General features: G+C 45.9%; 5 protein-coding genes across 8 annotated transcripts; 2 read left to right on the top strand and 3 right to left on the bottom strand.

Moving 5' to 3' along the window:
• Positions 1 to 475: 475 nt before the first annotated feature.
• LOC108095993 (enhancer of split mbeta protein) lies at positions 476 to 1,497 on the top strand. The gene has a single exon (XM_017197337.2). The coding sequence runs from the start codon at positions 642 to 644 to the stop codon at positions 1,224 to 1,226; it is 585 nt and encodes a 194-aa protein (XP_017052826.2). The 5' UTR covers positions 476 to 641; the 3' UTR covers positions 1,227 to 1,497.
• Positions 1,498 to 5,817: 4,320 nt separating this feature from the next.
• On the bottom strand, positions 5,818 to 6,722 carry LOC108095690 (enhancer of split mgamma protein). The gene has a single exon (XM_017196861.1). The coding sequence runs from the start codon at positions 6,636 to 6,638 to the stop codon at positions 6,021 to 6,023; it is 618 nt and encodes a 205-aa protein (XP_017052350.1). The 5' UTR covers positions 6,639 to 6,722; the 3' UTR covers positions 5,818 to 6,020.
• A 1,483-nt stretch (positions 6,723 to 8,205) lies between these two features.
• On the bottom strand, positions 8,206 to 9,356 carry LOC108095703 (enhancer of split mdelta protein). The gene has a single exon (XM_017196875.1). It carries the CDS (start codon positions 9,112 to 9,114, stop codon positions 8,569 to 8,571), a length of 546 nt encoding a protein of 181 aa, XP_017052364.1. The 5' UTR covers positions 9,115 to 9,356; the 3' UTR covers positions 8,206 to 8,568.
• Positions 9,357 to 9,967: 611 nt separating this feature from the next.
• Positions 9,968 to 11,056, top strand: LOC108095649. The gene is given in 6 exon segments (XM_017196814.2): positions 9,968 to 10,239; positions 10,606 to 10,689; positions 10,691 to 10,728; positions 10,731 to 10,772; positions 10,775 to 10,866; positions 10,868 to 11,056. Coding segments are annotated over 6 exon segments (717 nt in total).
• Positions 11,057 to 11,453: 397 nt separating this feature from the next.
• Positions 11,454 to 24,017, bottom strand: LOC108095877 (neurofibromin). 4 transcript variants are annotated; one of them, XM_017197183.2, is made up of 19 exons: positions 23,702 to 24,017; positions 23,317 to 23,460; positions 22,877 to 23,261; positions 22,684 to 22,825; positions 22,026 to 22,625; positions 21,649 to 21,970; positions 21,039 to 21,591; positions 20,442 to 20,979; positions 18,783 to 20,374; positions 18,113 to 18,719; positions 15,701 to 18,056; positions 15,380 to 15,634; positions 15,225 to 15,320; positions 14,584 to 14,673; positions 14,094 to 14,296; positions 13,848 to 14,034; positions 13,624 to 13,789; positions 13,321 to 13,453; positions 11,454 to 12,574 (listed from the first exon to the last, which is right to left on the bottom strand). In XM_017197183.2, the coding sequence occupies exons 1-18, from the start codon at positions 23,759 to 23,761 to the stop codon at positions 13,332 to 13,334; spliced, it is 8,418 nt and encodes a 2,805-aa protein (XP_017052672.1). In that variant the 5' UTR covers positions 23,762 to 24,017; the 3' UTR covers positions 11,454 to 12,574; positions 13,321 to 13,331. The 4 variants fall into 4 exon arrangements, with proteins under 4 accessions (XP_017052672.1, XP_017052671.1, XP_017052674.1 ...); XM_017197182.2 differs by having other exon boundaries at positions 11,454 to 13,453; XM_017197185.2 differs by lacking the exon at positions 13,321 to 13,453.
• Between the last annotated feature and the right edge of the window lie 272 nt (positions 24,018 to 24,289).

Genomic DNA, 24,289 nt, shown 5'->3' with positions numbered 1-24,289 from the left:
TCGCATCGTATCTGGGATCCCGAGTCGCACAGACCTCTTAAAGGCGGTCTGTCCGTCTCTTTGTCCGTCCGTTTGCCTGTCTGTCCGTTTGTCCGTCCGCCGAAAGACGGACGAGGGATCGTACAAGACCCCAAGCATGCACAATCAGAAGAAGTCAGGCCAGCCGTCGTCATCGTCGTCGTGGAAATCGGCTGCGAAACAGTTTCCCACGGTATAACAATCACAACACATACATAAGGAGGGAGGGAGAGCGAGCGAGAGAAGGCGCAGCTCAAGTCATTTTATTGCCCTCACATATACACAAAGAGGGAAAAAAGAAAAAAACAGAAGCCACCACCACCACCACTACCACCAGCACCGCTGAGCCATCTGAAAACCACCGCTGGCAACAGCAGCAGGCCGCGCACGAGGCAAAATGAGTGTCCCGCTCGCACTCGCTGCTCATATGCCCGGACGGCAGAGGCTATATAAAGCCGATCCCACAGCCAGCCGACTCATTCAAAGCTCCGACTTCGTTGCGTGCACACAGATACTCGCTCTATTCCGAGATCCAGTGGAACACTTCGTCTGTGGATTACGCGAGTTTACAACTTCTTACTTACTTACCCACCAACTAAACAACCAAACCAACCAAATCAACCATGGTTCTGGAGATGGAGATGTCCAAGACCTACCAGTACCGCAAGGTGATGAAGCCCATGCTGGAGCGCAAGCGCCGCGCCAGGATCAACAAGTGCCTGGACGAGCTGAAGGACATCATGGTGGAGTGCCTCACGCAGGAGGGCGAGCACATCACCCGCCTGGAGAAGGCCGACATCCTGGAGCTCACCGTGGAGCACATGAAGAAGCTTCGTGCCCAGAAGCAGCTGCGTCTTTCTAGTGTCTCCGGTGGAGCCGCATCCGCCGATCCCAAGCTCAGCATCGCCGAGAGTTTTCGCGCTGGTTACGTTCATGCCGCCAACGAGGTGTCCAAAACCCTGGCTGCTGTTCCCGGAGTGAGTGTGGATCTGGGCACCCAGCTGATGAGCCATCTGGGTCACCGGCTCAACTACCTGCAGGTGGTGGTTCCCTCGCTGCCCATCGGAGTGCCCCTCCAAGCTTCCGGCGAGGATCAGGCCATGGTCACCCCGCCGCCGTCGGAATGCGGCAGTCTGGAGAGCGGAGCCTGCAGCCCGGCGCCCAGCGAGGCCAGCTCCACTTCGGGTCCCATGTGGCGACCCTGGTGATCAGTGGACTCGGGATGAACCTCACCTGAATCGCCTTCGAGCGGAAGGCTTCTACAAATCGTCGCCCCAGAGGAGTGCTGGAACCGAAACCGCACCGAAACCTTTGGAGCTCTTCAATCGCTGCCCAGGATTAGCTTTCCCAGCAGCCCAATCTCTAGCAGAGCCTCAAATTCCGGCTATAGAGAGCGGAAGCTTCACCAGGAAATCACAAGAAAAAGAATTCCGAAAAGAAACTGATTTCAAAATTAAAATAAATGAAATTGCAACTTAAGAACCCCCGTGTTTACTTATTTCCCATAAAACTAGGGCTTCCACTGGTGGTGGTTACTCATGCCATCCAATTTTAGTAGGCATCCGAGCGCAAAAACACAGAAAAAAAAACCCTAAAACAAGAAACGAATTAGAGATAAACTCCGTGGCGAACCGAATCGCAGACCCCGCAGCCGGAAGTCGCTGAATTTTTTCCCACACTCGGACTATCGTCTGGCCTCATTATGCCCCGAGAATTCCGACCGGGGGATATGGCTATGCGGGGTCTTAAAAGGGGTACACAACCATACATACATATCTTTATATATGTATGTTTGTATATCTGCGGGAAGTTTTGCGCCGGCGCTGTCGCAATTAAATAATAAAATAAAGCAAAAAGTCAGTTCTAGGAAACGTCATTTATTATGAGGCCCGCCGAGTGTGAGAACCGCGGCTCCGCTGTCAATGGCTCAGCATTGTGGTCATTGTGTTTTGCTTTTGTTTTAGCTTTTTGCTTTATTTTTTTGTTGTCCAGGCTTTGACAGCTTTAACTGCGCTTGACCGCTTGGCACATGCGCGGCGGACCGGCGGTCAGACATTGCAAATTAAGCCCGCGACCGCGACCGTCTCGGCACTTAAGGCCCAAAACTTCGACTCTGTATGGGGTTCGATTACGGAACCTCGGACTCAGCGCCTTTGTCTGGCAGACAACTATGATGATGACTACTTACCGGGCCGTCTCGAGTCTGGGACCGTTCAAGCCGCCGCTGATTGCTGTTAATCTTCAGAAAATGTGATTAGTCACGTAACTTTGGCATGGAGACGGCCAAGTCTCGCGTTTTTAGCGCTTCTCCGCTCATTTTATTTATTTTTTTTCGGGTACAAAACGGCTATTTATAGGGCTCAACGGTAGTCAGCTGAAATGGGTGATCTATTTCGCGTTGGTCCAGTTGAAAAGCGATCGCTTCGCTTCGGAATTGATTGAGAGGGACAGTCTAGCCCAAAGCCGGCGGCTAATTGGGTGGCTTAGTTTGTGAAACCGATCTGGAGGGGTTCCCATTAAACCTGTCGGCTTTGGATTTCGTTTATTGCCGAAAAGTGCGTCACACTTAGGAGATTTATAAACCAGATCTTTGATGACTTCAGAGTACCATATCCGCGTATAGATAAGACTTTACTGGTGCCATTAATAAATAACCTTGCTTAAATAACACCTATTTTGTATGATATAACTATAATATTTTTCACGAAAATAAGACATAAAAAAAGCTCAAATGCCAATCGGGTAAGTTCAATGAGATTTAGTCTTCCATATATTTAAGATTTGCTTTTGACTTTTTTACATCCGTCCAGAGTGTGTAACTAAGTTCCATAAATTTCCAAAAATTAAGTAATTGTATTTGAAAATTCCCTAAAAATATTTATTTTATATTACGATTTGCTTCCATTTTTCGGACCTTGCCCAACCCTTTATCAGTCTTGTGACAGGAGGTACAGTAGAGTCCGCACGTCATCCATCACGTGACCTCTGTGTGGCGGGGGCCCCATCTCGAGCACCGCGGGTCCGGCCACCTACTTCAGTCATAATACTCCGCACGCCGCCGAGGTTTAATGCAGCCGTATTAAAGTGAGCGCAAGACCACCACTTAATAAAGGAGAGGCGGCGGCAAACCGGCCTGGCAATGGGTTGAGCTCGGTGGAAGGAGGTGGCTGGACGACGGAGGTTGCGACTGGACCACTCGTGCCTCGATCTCCGCCGCCTCACCCATTCCCATACCCATTCCCATACCGATACCCATTCCCATTCGCAGTCGAAATCCCATACAAACACAAGCGGTGGGCAGCTTGTCCAGTGGCAGCAAGAGCGTGTGCCAATGTAGTGTAACAACATCCCATATTAAAGATATTACAGAGTCAATAGCACACCATATAAGTGTGGTTGGGTGCCTCTCCAGCGCTCGGAGCGATCCCAACTCCCCAGCGACCGACCATCCCTCCCACTCCGATCCCCGATCTCCGCGCTCCTCGCTTTTTGGTCATAAACCAACTAAATTGAGTTCGTTCAACAAAACAGCGACGCATGCGCCGAGCTCGAATCCACAACCCCTTCCCCCTGACCATCCCCCCTCCCACTTTGGCCAGATCACACGGCGCGCTCTTAACGATCGTGTGTCCACAGTCATTACAAAGTTGGCCAATGCACAAAAGTTGAGGCTGAGCCAAACTGAGCCTTCCTTCGACTGAGACTGAGACTGAGACACACTTACCGCACGCTGCTTTTCTCTTTCATGTCGATCCATAGCCATATAGCCCATACTATTCAGCTCGAGTCGGTCGTGATCTTGCCCGTAAGTGGTCTTGTATCTTGAATTCGTAAAAATACACACACACACACATACATTCACAGGGAGCCCAGCCAGCCAGAAACACACACATAAAAAGGGCAGGTGTGTCGATCGTGTGAGAACCACGTTCCAAACCATTTTCTCACGATCTTCGCTTCTGATATTTCTTTTTTTTTTTTTTTGTTTTTTTTTCTGGCTACAGTCCCCGGTCTTCAGTCTTCAGTATTCGGAGTACGGTCCCTTCCCCGTCCCCTTCCCTACCTAAAAAACAGACCCTTTCTTTGGGCCTCGGTCGTCGTCGAGTGATTCGTATGCAGTTTGTGTATTGTAGTTTTTAATGACTTGGGCTTGCGTTCGAGCTCGATCGCCGGATTGCTGGATTGCTGGATTGTGGATTGCTGTATCGGGGGTTCGGTTACGTCGCCGCCGCCATTCGTTCATCATTCATCGGGTTTGCCTATAAGATTAAGTATCTTTTGTGCCTGCATTTCCTTTTGGCGTTTTGGGAGCGATGCCTTCGCATATCCCTGCGGCCGTAGTTTTCTTATTGTCCATTGTAACTGCGTCTGGTCGGATTGGTGTTGGTCCCTTATTGTCAGGCAGACAGTTATGTCGCCTGATCGGATCATCTGGGGATGGACAGGCCTTGAAAGTGAGCTACGATTTGGCACGGCTCTTAAGGAGTGTCCTTTACTTCAAGGGTATAAAGTTATCTTGGGGTGGAAGTGGTATCGAAACTTGTTGTACGATGACCTTGGCTAGATTACCAGTTCAATCAAAGAGATTTAATCGGTAGCTTATGGATGATTACTAGCACTTATTCAATGAGTCATAAATGACATAAAGAGCTTCCCAGTTATTATTTAAGATCTTTTTTTAATACTTCTTCTAATTAAATTCAATTTAAACGCTTGGAGAATTTCCATAAATAATTGCCGGCACCAAAGAACATTTAACGAACGGAAATGTAAAATTAAGCATGAGCACTTAAGTGTAGCTGTTGTAAAGCTGATCTCCTTAAGATAATCTACTTTCGGCCCTAACAAGTTAACAGATTGTTAATCAGCCGAGGAATCTCTATAAATTTAGTTCTTTTGAATTTATTATGCCCCTACAATAGCATACCATCCCTAGTCCCAAGGCGATCCCGATTTCGATACAGATCTCGTTGACTATTCCCTCGTCGCGCCCTCTGTCGATTTCGAAGACAGAGGCGTCTGGGGATCGGCTACTGGTCTTGGCACGCAGATAAGCAAATGATGCTGGGTCAGCCAAATCAAAAAACGAAACCAAAAAAACCGAATCGAAGACCCAAGGCAGAACCCATAAAAAAAGAAACAAAAAACGATATCCTGTCCCGGGCTGAGGCTCCATCTTAAAGTTGCCCTAGGGCAACTCATTTACCTGATCCGAAGCAATTATGTGCCCTTAGCTTGCCTTGACCATTGTGCACACGATTTTCTAGCCGAGTGGCCAGGGAGAGTCTCGGCATAAAAAAGGAGGAAAACAAAGGAAAATCAGGATGGATGCGGGATGAATGATGACTCGATCCCTTTTCGGGTTCCACCTCGGCTTAATTCCCATTTATTTTCGCTCTAAGTCTGAGCGACATTGTCGTAACTCGATTAGACACGCCAAGATAAATCCCTAATTTTTTGTGTTACCTCCGCTTATTGTCCGCACACGTGTTCAAGATTCGAGATTCGGCCATGTAGCCCATGGACCATCGGTAGCCCCGACTTTGGGTCGCTTCTTTCTCCTTCTTCTGCTTAATTTTTCTTGTTTCGGCCTTGGCATTGTTTTCGCTTTCTTTTGTCCACCGATTGCTTGTGCATCCGTGGGGCGATCGAATAGTTTCGTTGGACAAACTGAGGTGCAGTTGCGCTTCTAGCATTTCCGTTCTAGACCGCAAATTACTGCGAAGTGTTTGGAAATGGGGAGTGTCCCACCAATTTGCATAAACGTTTCAAAGTGATTCAGAGAAAAAGTCGTGATCATTAAATTTTATATATATAATTTATTATTTATTTAGTTATCACATGAACTGCGCGTCCTCATCTAAAGCTTTGTTGTGGTGTGGTGTTGACTTAAAACTAGGTGGGGAGTCGACTGGGAAATCCCAGTGACTCGGAAGACTTTTACTTTCTATAATCTCTCCTTGTATCTTGTATCTTTTCTTGGTGGATTGAAGAAAACCCCTTTACCAGGGACGCCAGACGTTCTCCTCGTCCTCGCTGTCGTCCTCCATTTTGGTCACATCGATGGTGGTCAACAGGGAGTGGCTGACCGAGCTGACATTGGAGTTAGGACTGCCGGCGAAGCTGGAGACTGGCGAGATGGGCACGGAGTAGGCGTCCCGGGAGGCGATCTGAACGGAGAGCGGAGCGGTCACGGGCAGGACCTCCTTTTCAGCTGGCTGGATCTGGTTGAGGCGCTGACCCAGGTGGGTCATCAGCTGGGTGCCCAGGCTGACGTTCATGCCGGGCAGTTGGGACAGCGAGCGGGAGACCTCGTTCACGGCGTGGATGTAGCCGGAACGGAATCCCTCGGCCGGAGTTAAGCTCTCGTCGCCGGAAGCCCGCTTGTGCTGGCGCTGCTGCTTCATCTTCTGCAAGTGGGTGACGGTCAGCTCGAGGATGTCGGCCTTCTCCAGCCGGGTGACGTGCTCGCCCTCGGACTCCAAGGTGGCCACCATCAGATCCTTGAGCTCGTCCAGGCACTTGTTGATCCTGGCACGACGCTTCCGCTCCAGCATGGGCTTCATCACCTTGCGGTACTGGTAGGTCTTGGACATCTCAGACATTTGAAGCGACGACATTTTGTGTCTGTGTGTGTGTGTGTATGTTATTTTTGGTGTAAGTACAGGTTCTTGAGCTCTGGCTGCTCTGACGGTCGAAGACGTTGTGTGTTGTCAGACCTTCGGGGCCGGGCCTTTTATAGCCGTCCAGAAAACAACCCCCAAAATGGGCCAAAGGCATTGGGATCGGGATCGGAATCGGGATCCGAGTGTCGTGTGTGTGCTGGCATTCAAAAGGAGCAAAAGGAGCAAGAGGGATGGCGACACGCTTCGTGTGCTGGCATGAGGGTTGCTCGACCGACGACCACGACCCTTCCGCTTCTTGAGACCGCTGCTCCTTATTGTTCGGGCGATTTCTTATTGTTGCCCCGGCACCCTTATCAAGGCAACCAGGGAGCAGGATCGCTGCCAGGATCGTGGGAAACACTTTCCAGCTCGGTTTCTCACATCGCCTCGCTCACCTGCCCGCAAAAAGCAGCCGAGCATGGCTATACCATTCCATACTATATGTGTGTATGGGCATGGCTATATGGACATGAATATGGGCATGGGAATTTGCAGAACGAACAGCTGCCGTTTCTAGATTTGTGTGTTATGATTTGACTATGGCAGGGAGGGGAGAATGGCGGGGTAGGGGGGAATAAGGATAATGAACTGCCAGCTCATCGGGGACCTCTGCGTTTCCCACGCTGGCGAGGACCTCCGTCGGGGGTTGGGGATAGGGATAGGGATAAGGACAAGGACAAGGCGTTGCGATTCCTCGACGACGACTTCCTGTTTACCTTTGGCATTCCAAATTGGATCGGCAGAGGAAGGGATCGGGCAGAGGCATCCTGCACTTGTTGGTCGGTTGTTATGATCCTGTGGGAACCTTGCTCGTGTGCGTCGAGTGTGCTTAATGTGTGTTCGACTTCCCCGCTGCCCGTGGCCCGGCAGGACCTCTCCGACTCCCTCCATCCGAGATGTAAAAGGGGCCAGCGACGCTGATCCTGGATCGCTGCTCGCGTGTGGCTCGCGATGGACACACTTTAGGCTGTAAGCTGCTCGCGTTCCAGGACCTTTGTAACGGATCGATGGGTGGTGCATGACTTGGATTTGTAACTCGAGTGGGGTTTCGAATGGGGGCATCTCGTGACTTCAAGGGAAGACTGAAGCTCCCAAAACGATAGTTTTTAACGGGTTCGCGAATTCTGCATATGATTTTTATATTAATTTTAGCCTCTGTGACAAATCAAAGTAAAGGTGGGCCATAAGTTGAAGTTTAGTTTATTTTTTTGCTATAATGCGAAACTTAAATTATGTAAATAAAACAGTCAAAATCTTGCATTCAATTACCTTAGAAATAAGTCTTAGAAAACACATTCATTTCTAGTAATGGAAAAACAGTACCAGTTTGCAAAATAAATACTTGACAATAAGACTGATTTAAATTTTTTTGACAATCACAAAAAGCAGTAGGGCAATAATGGCTTTATTATTTCAAAATCCATTTACGAATGTTTTAAACGTAACCAGTTTCTAAACCCAACCCGCTTTATACATTCCAAATAAAATTAGAGTCATAAAAATTCAGTTTTTATTCTTTTTATTATTTAAGTGGTCATGGCTTAGATTAAATGTTGTAAAGCAGAAATGCAAATTTAAAGCATGAAAAAAATGTGTTTCCTTAATGAATCTAAGTGGAAGCTCGGTGGGGAAGCTCTTTGTTATGTTGATAAAATAAATTATAACCAATTAAATACATGAATCGTAAGGCCTATGGGAGATCAAATACAAAATACGAACTTAAGAACTATCACAGGAACATCACATCATATCAAATCAACTACCAACTAAATACGATTCTGAGGCAAATGTTTACACTAGACCTTGGAAAACTTGGATCGTTTCTAAATGAAATCGACTGGTAAAGCTATCAATGTTAATTGGTTGCGTGTATTTGGGATGCTCTTCACCAGGGACGCCAGACATCCTCGCCGTTGGGGATATCCTGTTTCTGCGGAGACCTGGAGCGCCTTTCGGGTGAATGATCATATGATTTACGATCGGATAGGTTAACTGGTTCCTCTCCCATATCGGGGCACTCTTCTTCCTGCTTAAGGTCCTTGAGCTGGTGACCCAACTGCTTCATCAGGTGGGTGCCGAAGTTGAGATCCAGGCCGGGAACGGTGGAGAATATGTGCGAGACCTCGTAGGCAGCCTGGGTGTAACCAGCCCGGAATTTGTCCAAGTTGACCTGGGAGACTGGTGGGGATTGCGGACTGGCCACTCGCTGCTGCTGCTGAGCCTTCAGATAGTTCACGGTGAGCTCCAGGATGTCCGCCTTCTCCAGCTTGCTGACCTGCTCGCCCTGTGCGTCCATCGTATCCACAATGAGATCCTTGAGTTCGTCCAGATACAGATTCATCCGAGCGCGTCTCTTGCGCTCCAGCAGAGGTTTGGTGACCTTGCGGTAATGCTGAGTCTTGGTCATAAATCTCTGACCCTGCACGGCCATTGTGTCCAATGTGTTTTGGTTTTGGTTTGGCTTGAACCTTGTTTGTAAATAAAGTTGCGATGTTTCGATGTTGCGACGTTGCTGCTGCCGCTCCGCACTGCACGGTAGTCACTTGAGAAATGATCTTGCCGCAAGGTAAGCTGATCCTTTTTGTAGCTGCCACACAGCGTCGTAGCTGCCGGTGCCGTGCACTTGCGAAATCGAAATCCTCCCCTAACTGCCACCACGCACTGCGATCACAGCGGTCCCATCGCTCCTACACGCCGACGATCACCACGAAGCATCAATCGGGTCACTCTCTGCTTGTGGCAAGATTCCCTCGGCGCTGCACGTGTGCAACATCAAAAAAAATTGGATCGGGCGGAAGCCGCCGTGGCTCTCTCTTTGCACTGAGAAAGATCGGAGATCTTTGCTGAAAATGGTAAGCAATTTTTGAAATCCAATATACACATATCTTATTTTGAATACCAGAAGTTATCAAAAATATTTCTTTACTAGATTAAAGAGATTTTAAGGTGTTAATTTCGAATATTTTTTTTTTAACTATTAGTCTCTTGAAAGTGTGCTATAAAACTATATTCTTGAACTCACTGAACTATATTCTTGAATGGGCGCTTATTTCAATGTTTAGTCAAAACATAAGTACAAATTTTATTTTTATATATTTTTTAACATCCTTATTACTACCTTTGTTTTACAAAAGTATTATTTATTTATTATTTATAGATATTTTCAGTGCATTTCCTAGGGCCCAATAACACGTTCTTCGGAGTAGCTCGCTCTCTTCGGGCGTCTCTCTTCCTCGTGCTGTTGCCGTGCGCCGGCGCAACAGTCGCACACACTTTAACGGAGGATGGGGGATGAGGAGCCAGAGGAAGAGCCGAGCAAGACGAGAGCCGGAGCAATCAACCACCACCACCAGCAGCGCACCACACGCACACACGCCAGCGTCGTCGACATCGACATGACCTCGACCTGCCTGCCAGCCATCCGTGCCACTCTCCGCGCTCCGCGCTCCTCGCTCCCTGCTCCCTATTTCCCACTCCTCCCAAGAAAAGAGAGCCGTGCCCCATGCGTGCCGTCCTCACTTAAGCCAAAGAGCCAATCTCGTCAAGCGATGGCATTGTTGCACACGAGTGCTGGTCTTTAAATGTGTGCGTGCAGGGACACTGAGGGAAAAATGGAAAAAAGTTTACTTTACTATTTGGTATTGGTTTGTTTATGATGTTTACAAATTCATAAGCTCCAATACATTTATTTCCTTTTAATTTGACTTTATACTGAATTATTCTGGACTTCGAAATATAAAACTTCATAATTTTCTAGTGATTTGAAAATTCACTTTAAATTCGTAATATAAAACATTTCAATTTTAATGTTTAAAAATGATGGCTTTAATTTAAGTGAAGTAGTTCTATTTAAAACATACACTAATTTTTTAACTTCCTTTACCATTTCCGCGACAATGAATATTTAAACACATTTTTGTAGCAGTGTGGGCTCTTCCCTTTTGGCGCACAGTCACACAGACCTCATTTCCTCTTTGGCGCGACATTGCGTTACACTTACGGGCACAGCAGAAGTAGCAACCACCGCAGCAACCACCACCAGCGGCATGAGCACCACCCAGGCAAGCGGCAAACAGCCGGTGTTCCGATGGGTCGGTGCATGTGCATCGTGAGAAAGTTTACTGGAGACATTCCCACAAGTATTGGGATTGTGCCGCACTCCTGCTCCCGGTTTCTCGGCATCGGCCTCGGCCTCGGTCAGCTGTGACACTTGTTTGGCGCATTTCGGCGAGATTGGCTCTTGGGATTGGGCCATTGACGAAATCCACCTGCCCGAGGGTGAGTTCCAGTTCGGATTCAAGACCAGGGGTCGCTGCAATCGCAGCCATGAAATCGAGAAGTTAACAAACAGAAACGGCAAACGGCACCAGTGACATCGTTGACATCTGATGGCACTGATTTCATACTTTTCGTTTCCAGTTTTCTTCGTGGGGGAGGTTTTTGAGATCATCAGCGTAGCAATGTTTGGATATGGGTTTCTGGATGACTGAAGAATGACGGCCATATGCAAAAACAAAGATTTCGATTGCGGCAATTTGCATGAACGGCAGGAGATTTAAAAAGCGGGATAATCTTTTGACAATGATGAATCGTCTCAAATAGGGGGGTTTGTTTTGAAATATTTTGTTCAATGTGCTCGCTGTTTAAATATTTTTTCGAATAAGGGAAGATCACTTATAATTATTGCATAACCAGGGACTTTAAGTAAAGAAAGGTTATAAACGCTTTTAACCACTTCAGAAGATCAAATTCCCAATAAAACAAGAGTACTTTTCATTAAACATTTGAATTGAAAGTATATTAATTTGTTCGATATTCTTGTACATTGATAAATTTGGGACATTAACATTTTATAAATATCTTCAAGTGGCTGTAATATACAAAGATACATATTTAATACACATATAGCAACACACACATATACATTAAGATTATTAATGATGGATCCTGTTCCATTTGCTCATCTAGTTAAAAAAAAATATCTGGTAACGCCAAATACAGTTTAAAATCCATGTGCTAGAAAGTAAGTGTAACGGACTAATTTGTTGCGTTTATTGTTTAATAAGAGGTACAAATGTGTAACGTTCGTAAGGTTTTATTTTGGTTCGATTCTTTTCGCTTATCAACTCTATTTCGTTTAAAATCTTGGATTGTGCTTAAAACTAAATTATCATTAAGCGGACTGGGTCGTTTTAAGCTTACATTCGATTAGTTTTTGGTGTTTTACAATTTGCTTGCAGAATGTGCTCATGAAATAAATTAGTAAGGAATCATGATATATGAACATTAAAAAAAAAATAATAGTAATTAGAATAAAAAAATAAATGCCATCTGATACATTTTCTGCGGGGGAGATTCTTTTATAATACAAAACAATGCAAACGACATGCGGAGCACGCCGTTTTGTTAAAGCTTTAAGTTCTTTAATTCGTTTCGTTTGATTTTGCCTTTAATCGCTTTCTGGTTAACTCCGATTTGCCTGGTCGTGGTCATCTTTTCAGGAACTGGTGGACTTGGTGTGTATACTTTCAGTTGCGGATTGCAAACTTTAAAGCTTACAATCGATAATCGTTTAAAAATATTTCGTTCGATATCTTCTTCTATTGTGATTACAGTATCAGCGATCCACTCCCTTCTACACATACATTATATACATTCATTTTTACACATATCGTTTCTCGCGTTCATTTCCTCCTTTCGCATTTAGTGGACATGGCTTCTGGACATTCTATACATGTATCAATATATAAATATTCTATGTTTTTGTACGACATTCTGTGGGGGTTTTCACGTTCTCTAAAAGCACTTTTTAAACAGATTTAGGAAACGCATTACTTTTGCGATTAGTGTGGTACGTCTAGTGCGCGGGTTTGTAGTTGTTATTCATGCAGCTGAAAGTAAGACAAAAATTGCATAAACACATCGAGGGAAGGAATAGGTGGGCTGAAAGGAATATCTGGGCAATAAAGCGGTAAAGAAGACTAAATTTACTTATATTTTACTTTCATTATCTATTTGCTTGTATAAAATATGGTCTTTAATGAAAATATATAAAATCTTGATGTTTTTTTGTTTTTGGCTAAATATTTAGCTACTGAACCGAATCTTGTACAGGGTGACGGTTTTTTTTCAACATTTTTAAAAATTTTAGGCATGCATTTATCAGAAATATATTTTGGTACTCTGTTACAATTAAGCTGTAGTGAATTTCGGTTCTTGTCTCTTGGATCAGCAAATATTTGTGGCAACACTACACTACGCTATAAAAGGTGCATTCAATTCACCCACATGATATCGAAAATATGTTTTAAATGCTTCAAGGTACCAGATATATCATCAATATAATTCCTAATTTTTCAACATCAATTTGCTAATGCTTGTACGGTTAAGTGCATTATCAAGTGGTTGTCTTTGGATTTTTGTTTTGTGTTTAACAATTTGCATTTTTCAAGGTGGTGTCCGCAATTACAAAATGAACCGTATTAAATGTGGGGACAATAATTCCATTTGGCAAAGCTTAGATAACTACAAAGTACATATTTGTTTCCAATAATGGTGTTATTCTGTGGCATTGTTTTCAGCTATTCTTATTTTGTCTTTAGTTGCAGTTTTAAATATTTTTTTTTTTGTAATTTACTTGTGGAACGTTCAATGTGATGGACTGTCGTTAATTCGATGTTTGGCGCGTGATTTGCTGTGTGAGGCGCGTCGCAGGCTGCTGACGCTGCCTGGGCAATTGTCATAAAAATCTAATGATTCCGATGAGAATGCTATATATCGCAATTGGTGTGATATAAAGAAAAGGATAAATTTGAATAAATACTGTTTGTACAATTCTGTGTTCATTCAATGGGGATTGCTATTGAAAAGTAAACGCTCTAGATTAAAGCAATGTAATATATTTGGGTAATAACTTACGAAAAGTCTTTTGGATACTAACCTTTGTCCGTGGGGGAGCCCAAGGTCAGGCTACTCAAACTAGAGCTCAGATTATAGGGACGTGGCGACGGTGGCACCGGGGCAGATTCATCGCCTGGCAAACAGGTCTCAACCATGGCCTCCAAACAGTTGACAAACAGTTCCGATGATTCACCCATCATGTTGTACTGCAAGTACATTTCAGTTTAATTTTTTTTTTTAATTTCGTATAATTTAAAGACGCACCTTGGTGAAGGGACCAGCAAACCTCCAGAGGCCGCCAAATCCGCAACTCTGGAGAAAGTGCAGCTGTTGTTGCGATGGATCTTCGCTGGCCAGCATATTTTGTATGATATTCTGCACCGAGTTCAGCACCACTTGATCGTGGGACACTGACAAAATATTGTTGATCTTCTGATCCAGCAACGAATGACTGAAATATAAAAGTTCGTATTATCCTCTTTTAAAGGAAATTTTATTATAGATACTGACATAACTGGAAACACCTTGGGAAAGACCACAGATCCTTCGGCCAAATACTGATACAAGACACGCGTTTCGCCCTCATCCGAGGAATACTTGACCAAAGTGGCCAAAACAGTCAACACCAGGGCTTGTATGGACAAGTCAGGAAGGACTTCGGGATCCAGCAGGACATTCGACTCGTTGGACACCGAAGAACGCGAGCCGCGTTCCTGTTCAAAAACATATTGTGAGGTGTTAATTGGTTTACTTTTAAAAGGAAATCTTTTTACACACAGATATGGTTTAAAAAAAAACAAGTGAAGATGGAAAACTACGAAGAGTACGGAATGTGCATTTCGGCCATTGCTTTTGGGCTGCTTTCATTCAGTGCCATGCAGAATAATTAAATAAAATGACATTGCAGCGAAACATCAATGTTGTTTTAAGAGGCTTTAGTAGCGAACTTATACTAAGAATTAGTGGGGTTAGCTAAGAGATAAGTTTTGTTGAGCAATACCTGACGTTCTTCGATGCCGGTTGCATTGTTCGGATCTTTGGTCGTCGGCACCGAGAATGAGCGTTGAGTTTTGAACAAAACCCGCGCGTTCTACGGATTTTTAATTAAATGTTCGTGGTGTTGTCACAGTGTTGATGTTGGAGTTGTATTTTTAGCGGGTTTCGGTAACCAAATCAAACGTAAACCAAATTACAATGTTCATGCGTAGTAGTAGTAGGAGTGGCAGGTGGTAGTTACAGTTTATAGTTGATATAGGACAAATAGTAATATTGATATTGATGATATTGAATTACAAGCACCAATAAGATGTTATATTCGGCAGGCAGATTATGGCATAAATACGGTTTTAACGAGTATACATTGTGATTTTATATGTAACGTTTTTTTTTCATTTTCAAATCAAACATAAAAAGAGAAAAGAAAAAATCATTGAACGATTATTAGTTATGCAACGGCTGATCTCGATAGATAGTTGATATTACATAGTAGGTGGAATATATAGACTGTATAGGTTTGAATATATAAACTCAAATAGATAGCCAAAAGTTACTATAGCAGATGGTTATAACAACTTTTGCACAGCGAATTTCAAACGATTAGGGAACACAGCTCGGCTCGAGCAATTTAATTAAAAAGCTCACCTGAAGAGTAGGAACCTTATGCTGGCGAGCAAATTGCAGAGCCGACTGATCTAGGATGTCCCAACTTTTCTGACGCCGCGATAGGGTCAGGCCAATCTAATGGGGATAGTTATATTAAAATAAATATAAAAGAAATCACCCTTTTGCAATCTTACGGCTTGCACTCCACTGGGTGCCTCCCCATTCTCCACACTGCCACTGAGATCAGCAGGCCAGCGGGGCAGGGCGTGCTTTACATGGCACCTGGAACGGACTTCCTCGGAAACAGCCACCAGAGCCGTCAAGTAGGCTACGCTTTCGGGGGTGACCTCGAATTTGTCTCGATGCAACGGCTTGGCTATGATGCCTAACAGCATGGTCAGGACTCGAGAAGTTCGGGAAACTGTGGTAGGTGTTGGATGACGGAAGCCCTAAGAAATGAAATAAAGGGGTATAACAACAAACCACCTTCTAGAAGATAATGACTTCGTTCTCACCTTAATTAAATGGCCCACCAGGGCAAAGTGGAAATTGCTGCGGAACGAAAGTCCTACGGCGTGATCCAGTTGCTTGAAGTGCCACTCCAGCTTTTCCCTCGTTTTCATCATCACCTCGGCTATGGTCTCCTTCTTGTCGAAACAGCCCTGTGACTTTAGTGTGTGAAGGTTCTGCTCGAGCAAAGCCAGACCTGCACCATACAGGGTAATCTCGTCCAGCTGCAATACCGAAATGGCCACCCAAAAAAGGGCTCGATGGATGGGCGACTCCGGACGCAGAAGCGGTTGAATGCGAGTCAAACACATGACCAGCGCCTCGATCAGAATGAGATCGTTGAACGATTCAAGGGCTTTCACCAGGATGCGCAGCAACTGCTTCACCTCGTGGTCCGTAACACTCTTGCTGATGCAACCGTAGACTATCAGAGCTCTGGGCTGCAGTGCTGGATTATAGCAGAAGGCGAAACTGCGAGCCAAGGATGTCCAGGTGTTGAGCCACTCGCAATCAGGAACGTCGCGCATGCAAGCCTCCATGATTTCAAGAAGAGCATCCGTAATGACTTCCAACGAGGGCAACGACAAACGTTCCCGGTCCGCGGGGAGAGGTTGAGTAACTCTCTCATTTCCTAGCCACTTATCTGTGGGATGGCGGCAGCTGGAGCGGAATGCAGTCACTGCTGCCGACTTGACTTTGCTGATGCCGAAGAGCAGATAGAACTTGGGCAGCGAGAACTCATCCAGGGACAGTCGAAGCACTCGCTGCGCCTCCTCCGAGAAGGAGGGGTTGGTGCAGGTGCACAGCGAGTGGATGATGTTGATCACCAGGCCATGGGTGGAGGCCCGCATAGACAGCGATCCCGAGCAGACCAAAAACGTTATGGTGTGGAATAAGTAGGGCACCGAGGTGGCCACATCCAAACAGTTGTTGAACGACAACATGAGCAGATAGCGTCCCAGGATGGCAATGTCATCCCACATCATGTGTTGCTCCAGATACTGCGTAGGATTCGTGCAGGATTTGTCCATTACTCGGCACATCCGAGTGATAACCTTCTTGGATACCAATTGAACGTTGGCGGAAGCAAGAGCCACTGCAGTATCCGCCATGATTTCCACTTGCGGTGAGCCCAAGCCGTATGTAATCGATTTGTGCAAGAAGTTGTCCAACACCATGTCAATGAGCTCGGGAATCTGCCCAATCGATCCCCAAATTTTTGCCTGCACTGAGGGATACATTTCCTTTTGGTCAATGGTTAGGTTGATAAGCTTGTCCAAAATTTGTGAGACTTTAAGCTTCTTGGAATCGTCATTGGATTTGCAAAACTTGACGAGGTTCTTAAGCCACGGCGTCATATACTCCAAGCACAAATGTTTCAACTCGATGGTACTGCGTTGAAAGCCCTGAATAGATTCCTCGAGGAACTCCAGGGTCAAGTGCGGTTCGTTGGTGGCAAGCTTCTCGCTCACTGACTTAATAAATATTGTATTATTAGAGGGAATACAAAGACCTTGCGTCTCGAGCAATTGACCCTCGATCTTCAGGTCAAAAGTGGCGGTCAAAGCACATAGCAAATTGTAGGCAGCAGTCCTCAGATTGGGATCACATGAGCCAAGATTGAGCAAAGCCATGTTTAATAGGGTTCCCGGCACGTCCTTTGGTCTGATTTTTTGGTGCACCGTCACTGAATCGGGCTGACTAAGTTCCCAGCGATTTCGGATGTGGATAATGGCCTGGACAATATTATCGCAATCATTGTGAATGAAGCTCAGCTGACCACTTTCGTTGGTTATGGACAAGGTGAACTGGTTGTCGTCCACCAGGCACACCTCCTCAATCTCCGAGGCGTAGTAAACATCGTTCAGAAGCACAGAGTGAGCCAGTACCTTTGTCTTTTCAGCAGACGTGATCTGCAGGGCAGTTGGACCCACCTTGATGGCCACCTTGGTGTCTTTGTGGCTGAGTTTCAGCGCGTTGCTAAACACCTTGAGATCCTCGTCCAACGAAAGAGTGGCTCCCGGCAACTTCTGCTGCTCCGCATCAATGAAATCTGTGAGTTTGTTGGGCGACTCCAGAAAGAGTAGCTTGCGGTTTCCCTTCAAAGGTGCTAGGATGCGATCGTGGAATTTGGTGTATTCGCGTACCCACGAGTTGCAGTTGTAAATATAGACTGCATGCACATTTTCGTAGGCTACCGTGGGCAAAACATAGAACCATTTCTGGAGAAACTCTGTTCGGAATCGATTGTCCGAACAGGTGTGCGTAAAATCAATGACTACCTCGAAGGGCGAGTGGCAGAAGGGCTTCAGGGTGAGTATAACGTGGTAAATCAACAGATCGCCGTTCGTTTCTCCAATCCTTAAGAAATGCAAAGTTAATAAGCTTGTTAAAATAATCATCTTAAATAGACTTACTTATATCTTCTTGCAATGTAGTAGAAGACAGGATAACCAGATTTGCTGGTTCCCGCTTGATAGAAAATGTTCATCGACTTGAGGGTCTTAAACTCCTCCTTTTCGTGCATTTGGTGCTTCACCATAATCTCTTCAAAGTTGGTCGAGGACATGTCAATGGAGCTCCACCGTGCATATGAGCTGAACATCATGTGTGAATCGACTGGCTTGTGCTCGGGCGGACCCAAGTAGGCTAGCAACGTGGCCATTTTGTCGAAGGGTCGCCTTCCCACAGCTTTGTGGTCCCGGCTGCTGGACAAGTAGTCGCCGATCTTTTCCTGGTGCGTCCACAGCAAGCGATGCAGAGCCAGAACGTTTGCATCGGAAATGAAACTCATGCTGTGCGAAGTCTGATCCACTGTTTCGCAATCCGAGGCAATCTGGATGAAGAACCTTCGACCGGCTTCAAAGTGATCGCGCAGAAAGTCATTGAAGCAGAGCATGTGCTGTTCCTTGGAGAACTCGACGTGGTTTGCAATATTTTGCAGGATCTTCGACATCAACATCAGCCCTCGTTTAGCCGAGCTGTGCACTTGTTTGTCAACGATTCCAAGTTCTTGCGGGGAAACTGAAGTAACGAAAGTGAAATTAAACAGGGGGTTTTTTGATGTGTATATTTATATGGTTTTACCTATGGCAGGGTTAATGAAGCGCAAAAAGATGACCGTGCCGACTGCACCAATGTTGTTCTGGAGCAGATTTGGGAAGCGTTTGCTTAACACCTGATAGAGGCAATGGCACATCGAACGCAGCTGCGGAGGAAAGCGATCTGACGAGTTGATGATGGCATCAAACACCTTCTGGGTAAGCGCGATCAGATTATTCCTGTGATGCTCAATGTCCTCGGTGGGATCAAGACGAGCTGGATCCACTTCAAAGCAGGTCTCCTCCTCTTCGTCCAGCAGTGGACGAATCAGCGGCTCCAAAAGCATCTGCAGGTAACTAGCGCCGTAGATCTTGAAGCAGAAGGCCATGATCTTGCTGCCGAGGGAATTTCCACGGAAAAGCGTCTGCATGCAGTCGGAGACCTCCACCTCGCGATAGAACATGTTCCACAGCAGGGGCGACAACAAATGCTTGGCATCAAACAGAGTGACCAGGACTCTTGCTAACTCGTCCATCTGCGAAGTGGTCACCACGTTAGCCAGTGCCATGGCAATGGGTAGTTCCCCCTTGTCACTTATCATTGTAACCAGCTGGACCAATTGCTCGAATCGATCTGCTAGCACAGTTTCAGCCAGGGTATCGAATTCTGTGCCTTGCTGCAGGATTTGTGTGAGCACCTCCATGAAAGCGGCACGGGTCTGCAAATCGGGATTATAGCCCAGATCGATAGAGTGCATTAAGCCCGAGTCGATGTTGGCGCCTAGCAAATTGGACATAGCCAGAATGGTAGCATTCCGTAGGGCGGTAAGCTTTCCAGCTGCCATGCGAGGGCGTGGTGGCAACAATGGAGTATTGTTCATTTCCTTTTCCGCCTCAGAGCTGTCAATGCAGTCGTTTAGCAGGTTCATAAAAAGCGTGAAGTACTTCAAGAAGAGCGCACTCTTTGCGTCCATCAAATCGCCACGATCCGATTCCTCCGGTTGCAGGGGAAGACCCCGAAGCAGGGCTGCCACTGCCTCCATGCAGGCTTGATCCAGGTCTCGAAAGATGAGGGATGTGTTGGTGAGGATAGCGGCATCTGCTGAGCTTGGCGGCGCAATTTGATGCGAGGTGCCCATCACCCAGTCGGTCAGGTACTCGACCAGCTTATTTCGAAACTTCATCTCTTGGCGGAAGGCCAGATCGTCGCGGCGTTTCATCATCACCTCCACCAGCTGACATAATTTAGTCTTAATCCGGATGGCATAGACTGTCATGTCCAGGTGGCGAACGTATCGCACAATACCCAGCATCATGCCTTCGATGCTTGTAACTCCCAAATGTTCCGATGGCGAAGGCTGATCGTTGTTGGGATCTTTGCTAGCCTTGGGGTCGAGGATCGACTTCATTATGTAGATTGTGTGCTCGATGAACTGCGTGTTGATGTCGGTCACATTGACGTTCACCTGGCCCTGTTGGTCGAAGAACTTTTCCACTATGGCTCTAACCTGGTCGAAGAGTATGGGATACAGCTGGGTAGACATCTCCTCGCCCACCAGTTCCTTAACGTTTTTCTGGATATTAAGACCAATTTTCTCGTTGCTGCAGACTAGAAGACGTAGTAGTTGCCCAACGAATCTGTAGAACAAATTTAACGTAATCACAACTGCAACTTAAACCAATTAAATCCCGAGTTCGATCTTACTGTGTTACAGGGCAATAGCTGACATCTTGTGGCGGTGCTGGCGGAAGCGTGGATAGCGAAACCGTACTGGGATGCAGAGACCCATGTCCGGAACTTGTGGAGCTCGAGTACAGTGAATTTTGCGCAAGTGATCCCAGCGAAGCATTGTTCTGTGATTGCTGCAGCAGCATTTGTCGGCTACTGCTGCGTTTGTGAAGGCAGACACCGCCCAGGGCCAATAAGAACCAGGTCATGTTGGCCCACTCGTTGATCTGCTCCTCAAGATCGTGCTCTGAACTTTGGTGACTTGCTCGCCGCTTGCCCATGCCTCGATGAAAGACCTCCGCCTGGCCGTCTTCGCCCTTGCATTTGGGGTAAGTTTGCAAAACCTTGCTGGACACCTCCCAGTTGCGAAAGGTCTCCTCCCAAGCGGGTTGAACACCATGGACGCAGTGCTCAATTTTGCGCAATAGGGTCATTATTCGCTTTTGGAGTGTGAGGCGGCTAAGCACATTGCCATGGGTGTTGTCAAAGAAACAGATGCGGGAGTCCGTTGCAGCTAAATTGTAAAGATACAAATTAATCACTTGAGGAAAGGGCTTTGTTGAATAAACTCACATGTTGACAACTGAGCGAGCTCTTGGTAAATGTGATAATTCGGCATAATGAAGCCCACCGTCAGCTCGTCGGAACTGCAGCAGATCTCTGCTTCCTCGCATAGTAATCCAAAACAGGAAAGAGATGTCAGGACTGCGTCCAAATCAACGCTCCACAGGTACATAAAGAAAACCACTTCCATCTTAATGTGAGCCTGCTTGCAAATAGCGATTTGACTCCCCACGTGCGCGTAATCCTTGTGGCGCTGGAGAAACGTATTCCGGCATATAAGGATCTCGCGAAGCCATTTTAATACATCCGTATAATTGGCTATTTGGTGCTGGATGAGCTTTTGAGAAATGGAGAACAAAACCTGGGAGCTCACGTCCCAGAATGTGTTGATGGGAGCCTCTGGATTCCAAACCTCAATTTTTTCCGGGGCGTGCAGTGCAAGCAGCGCTTCCATAGCCTCCTGGGCCACATCGGGCATTGTCGTTTGATGCACTAAGCTAACCAACCCGTTGATCAGCTCCAAAGTCGAGCTTTGCACTTCGTGAGCCACTTTTCCTTGGGTCTGCAATATGAAATCTATAAAGGCTCTGCTTATCAAATACATTTCTCATCAACTCACATTCAATAAAAGCGTGGGATCAGCATGAATAAGCCGCACTAGCAGCAGCAACAGCATTTTGTGGGCCGGACCTTCTTCAGCCCGGGTTAAACCCTTCTGGGTGTCTTTGGATTTGAGTGTCAGTGATGTTATGTACCGCAGTGGGGTATGAGCGATATAACCCTGTGTGGCTTTGTTTAGAGTATCTGTAAAGAGAGCCCTTAGCTCAGCGGAGCGGTAATGAACCACATCTGTTTGTGGCCACCAGGACAATCTTGGTTGGTTGACAATCCGGAAGGGATTCTTGTTTTGCAAGCGAAAGTCTACATATATGTGTGCCAACCTGGGAAAAAACAATATGGCAGTTTAAGAAACATAAAATTAATACAAAATGTTACCTTAAAAGGGAGCAAACTATGACGAAGTGATACGCCTGCGGAGACGATAAATTCAGGCAGACTTTCAGCGCTTCGATGTTGTGGGGATTTATCCGGAAACAGGAAACCCAACAGTCAATCATCAGCTCGATATCCGCAAAGTTATAGCCCTGACCGCGGGAGAAGGGCTTTGCCGGATTAAAGAGCAACGCCTTGAGATCGTTAATAAAAAACTGCACTAATTTAAAGACCACATTATTGGAGTCGGTGTTGTTGATGTAGGTTGATGCTTTGCAGAGTTTTACACAGGCAATGGCAGAGGATTCGGTGACCTGCTTGGAGGGCGAGTGCTGGCCCAGACCTCTTTTGATGCTCTCAATGAATTGCTTGGCCGAAAAGTCCTTGTCCCGGGATGTGGATTGACCCGACTTAGACGCAACCTTTTCTTTTTCCTTGTCCTTTTCTTTCTCTTTCTCGGACTGTTGCAACTCGTTGACGACGGCCTCAAGGCAAGAGGGGTTTAATATCAGCAGAAGCATTTGCAGTGGCCACACGAGGGTTTTGCTTTTCTTGTTCTCTGTTTTGAAGTACTCCACAAAGTCCATTAGAGGTTCCCAGCATCTAAAAAAGTAAAAAATAATCTAATTTTGTTTTAATAAACTTTAAATTAGAATCCTACGTGGATATATCTCTATTGGTGCCTCGCTGCAAGTCCTGAAACTCCTGGGGATGGTACTCAATCCAGTTCCAAATAGCCTTCTCCAGCGAGTAAAGCAAAATCAACGGCGGAGCACGCTTTGATCGAAATTTTGTGATGGTTTCTGAAATACAACTACTTAAAAAAGCTTTTTTATATAAAGAGCGTGTCAAACCTTGCAGCAGTTTGGTAAGCTTAATCATATCCATGTCGATGTGTTGAATTAATTCGATGTCGTTGTAATCCGGATTTTCCTCAGAGCAGGATGTCAGCTCCTGGATCCTGGCTGAAATGCGATTAAAGACCGCCGAGAAGTGATTCTGGGACAGCGCAAAGAGCACCTTTGATGCCAGAGCCTTAAGCTGGGCGGCATTTGGATTATTGTCGCTTTGGACGTCCACAAATTGGGAGATTTCGCGCAGCAGCAACTTTACATTCATAGCCTCCTCGAAGCGCGCAGTATCCTTGGTCTGATTGGTTAAGCATCGCTCCAGGGTGGTCAGTATAATGACGAGGGACTCAAAGTAGCATCTTTCAGGTTCATGTCGGTTTTGAAGAGCCTGCAATATTTTGTGATATTTTCAGTAGTTCTAGACAATTTTGTGGGAAACCCACCGCTTCATTAACCCTCTGCAGCATCTTGGTTAGCCCGGAAATTACCAGGGAGAATCGGTATCTCGATATCTGGATCAAACAGGCCACTAGTTGGTCCTGACTCATCCTGGCTTGCGTTCCATAGGCTCCAATCCTGTTCGGCAACTGAAAGGATACCAATTGATTCATTATTTTTCACTTCATTCATGCGGATCTCAATGTTATTGTTATTGTTGTTGTCTCGCTCTCTCTAGCATTTTATTGAGAGCATATACATATAGGGTGTCTGAGGCACATGCATTTGAAGGCACAGTAAGCATGTGTGAGTGGGAAAGAAGCAGAGCAGCAGGTACATTTTTTCGCCTGGGAAAACGCAGCTGCGAAAAAGACATGGAAAAAGACTTGCCTGATCCTCAAAGCGGGCCAAAAGGGCACTTGCCCATTCGCCTGGCTTTTGGGTGGCCATTCTGAGTTGTATTCACAAGATTTTGTTGGTTTTTTACTGCATTTTGTTTGGTGAAAAGCGAACTAATTGGTTGGTGGGCAGGGGGAAAGCCAATGGCAGGTTTTCCATGTTTTGTGGTCCTTCTCTGTTTGTTACGTTTACTTATTTTGCTTCCTGGACCGCTAAGTTTCCGTTTTTTAAGCAAATTTTCTCCACACAGCTTTTGTTTAACTTTTTTTCTTGGAGGCTGCCGTTCCGTCGCGTACTTAATGGAGATGGTCACTTGTTAGCTAGAGATGGTCAGACGCTCGCGATAGTATCGGTTACTATTAAATTACCGGCAAAAGTCCCTGAGCCTGATTCCAAAGAACCAGTGAACCAGTGCTCGCGTCTAAGAAGCCCGCATTATTTCAAATCGTTTTCTTATCAAAGACCTTATTGGTATCCTTCAAAATTACAAAAACCAAATTTAAGATTTAAACTTTTTTTTGCATCTGAATAAACAAGAAAGTAAGCTGCTTCGGCGAGCCGAAGCGTATATACCCTTGC

The sequence above is a fragment of the Drosophila ficusphila genome, unplaced genomic scaffold (assembly GCF_018152265.1).
Source record: "Drosophila ficusphila isolate 14025-0441.05 unplaced genomic scaffold, ASM1815226v1 contig_791, whole genome shotgun sequence".
NCBI lineage: Eukaryota > Metazoa > Arthropoda > Insecta > Diptera > Drosophilidae > Drosophila > Drosophila ficusphila.
Note: the sequence above shows the minus strand (reverse complement) of the source record. Positions and strands in the feature narration are given on the sequence as shown.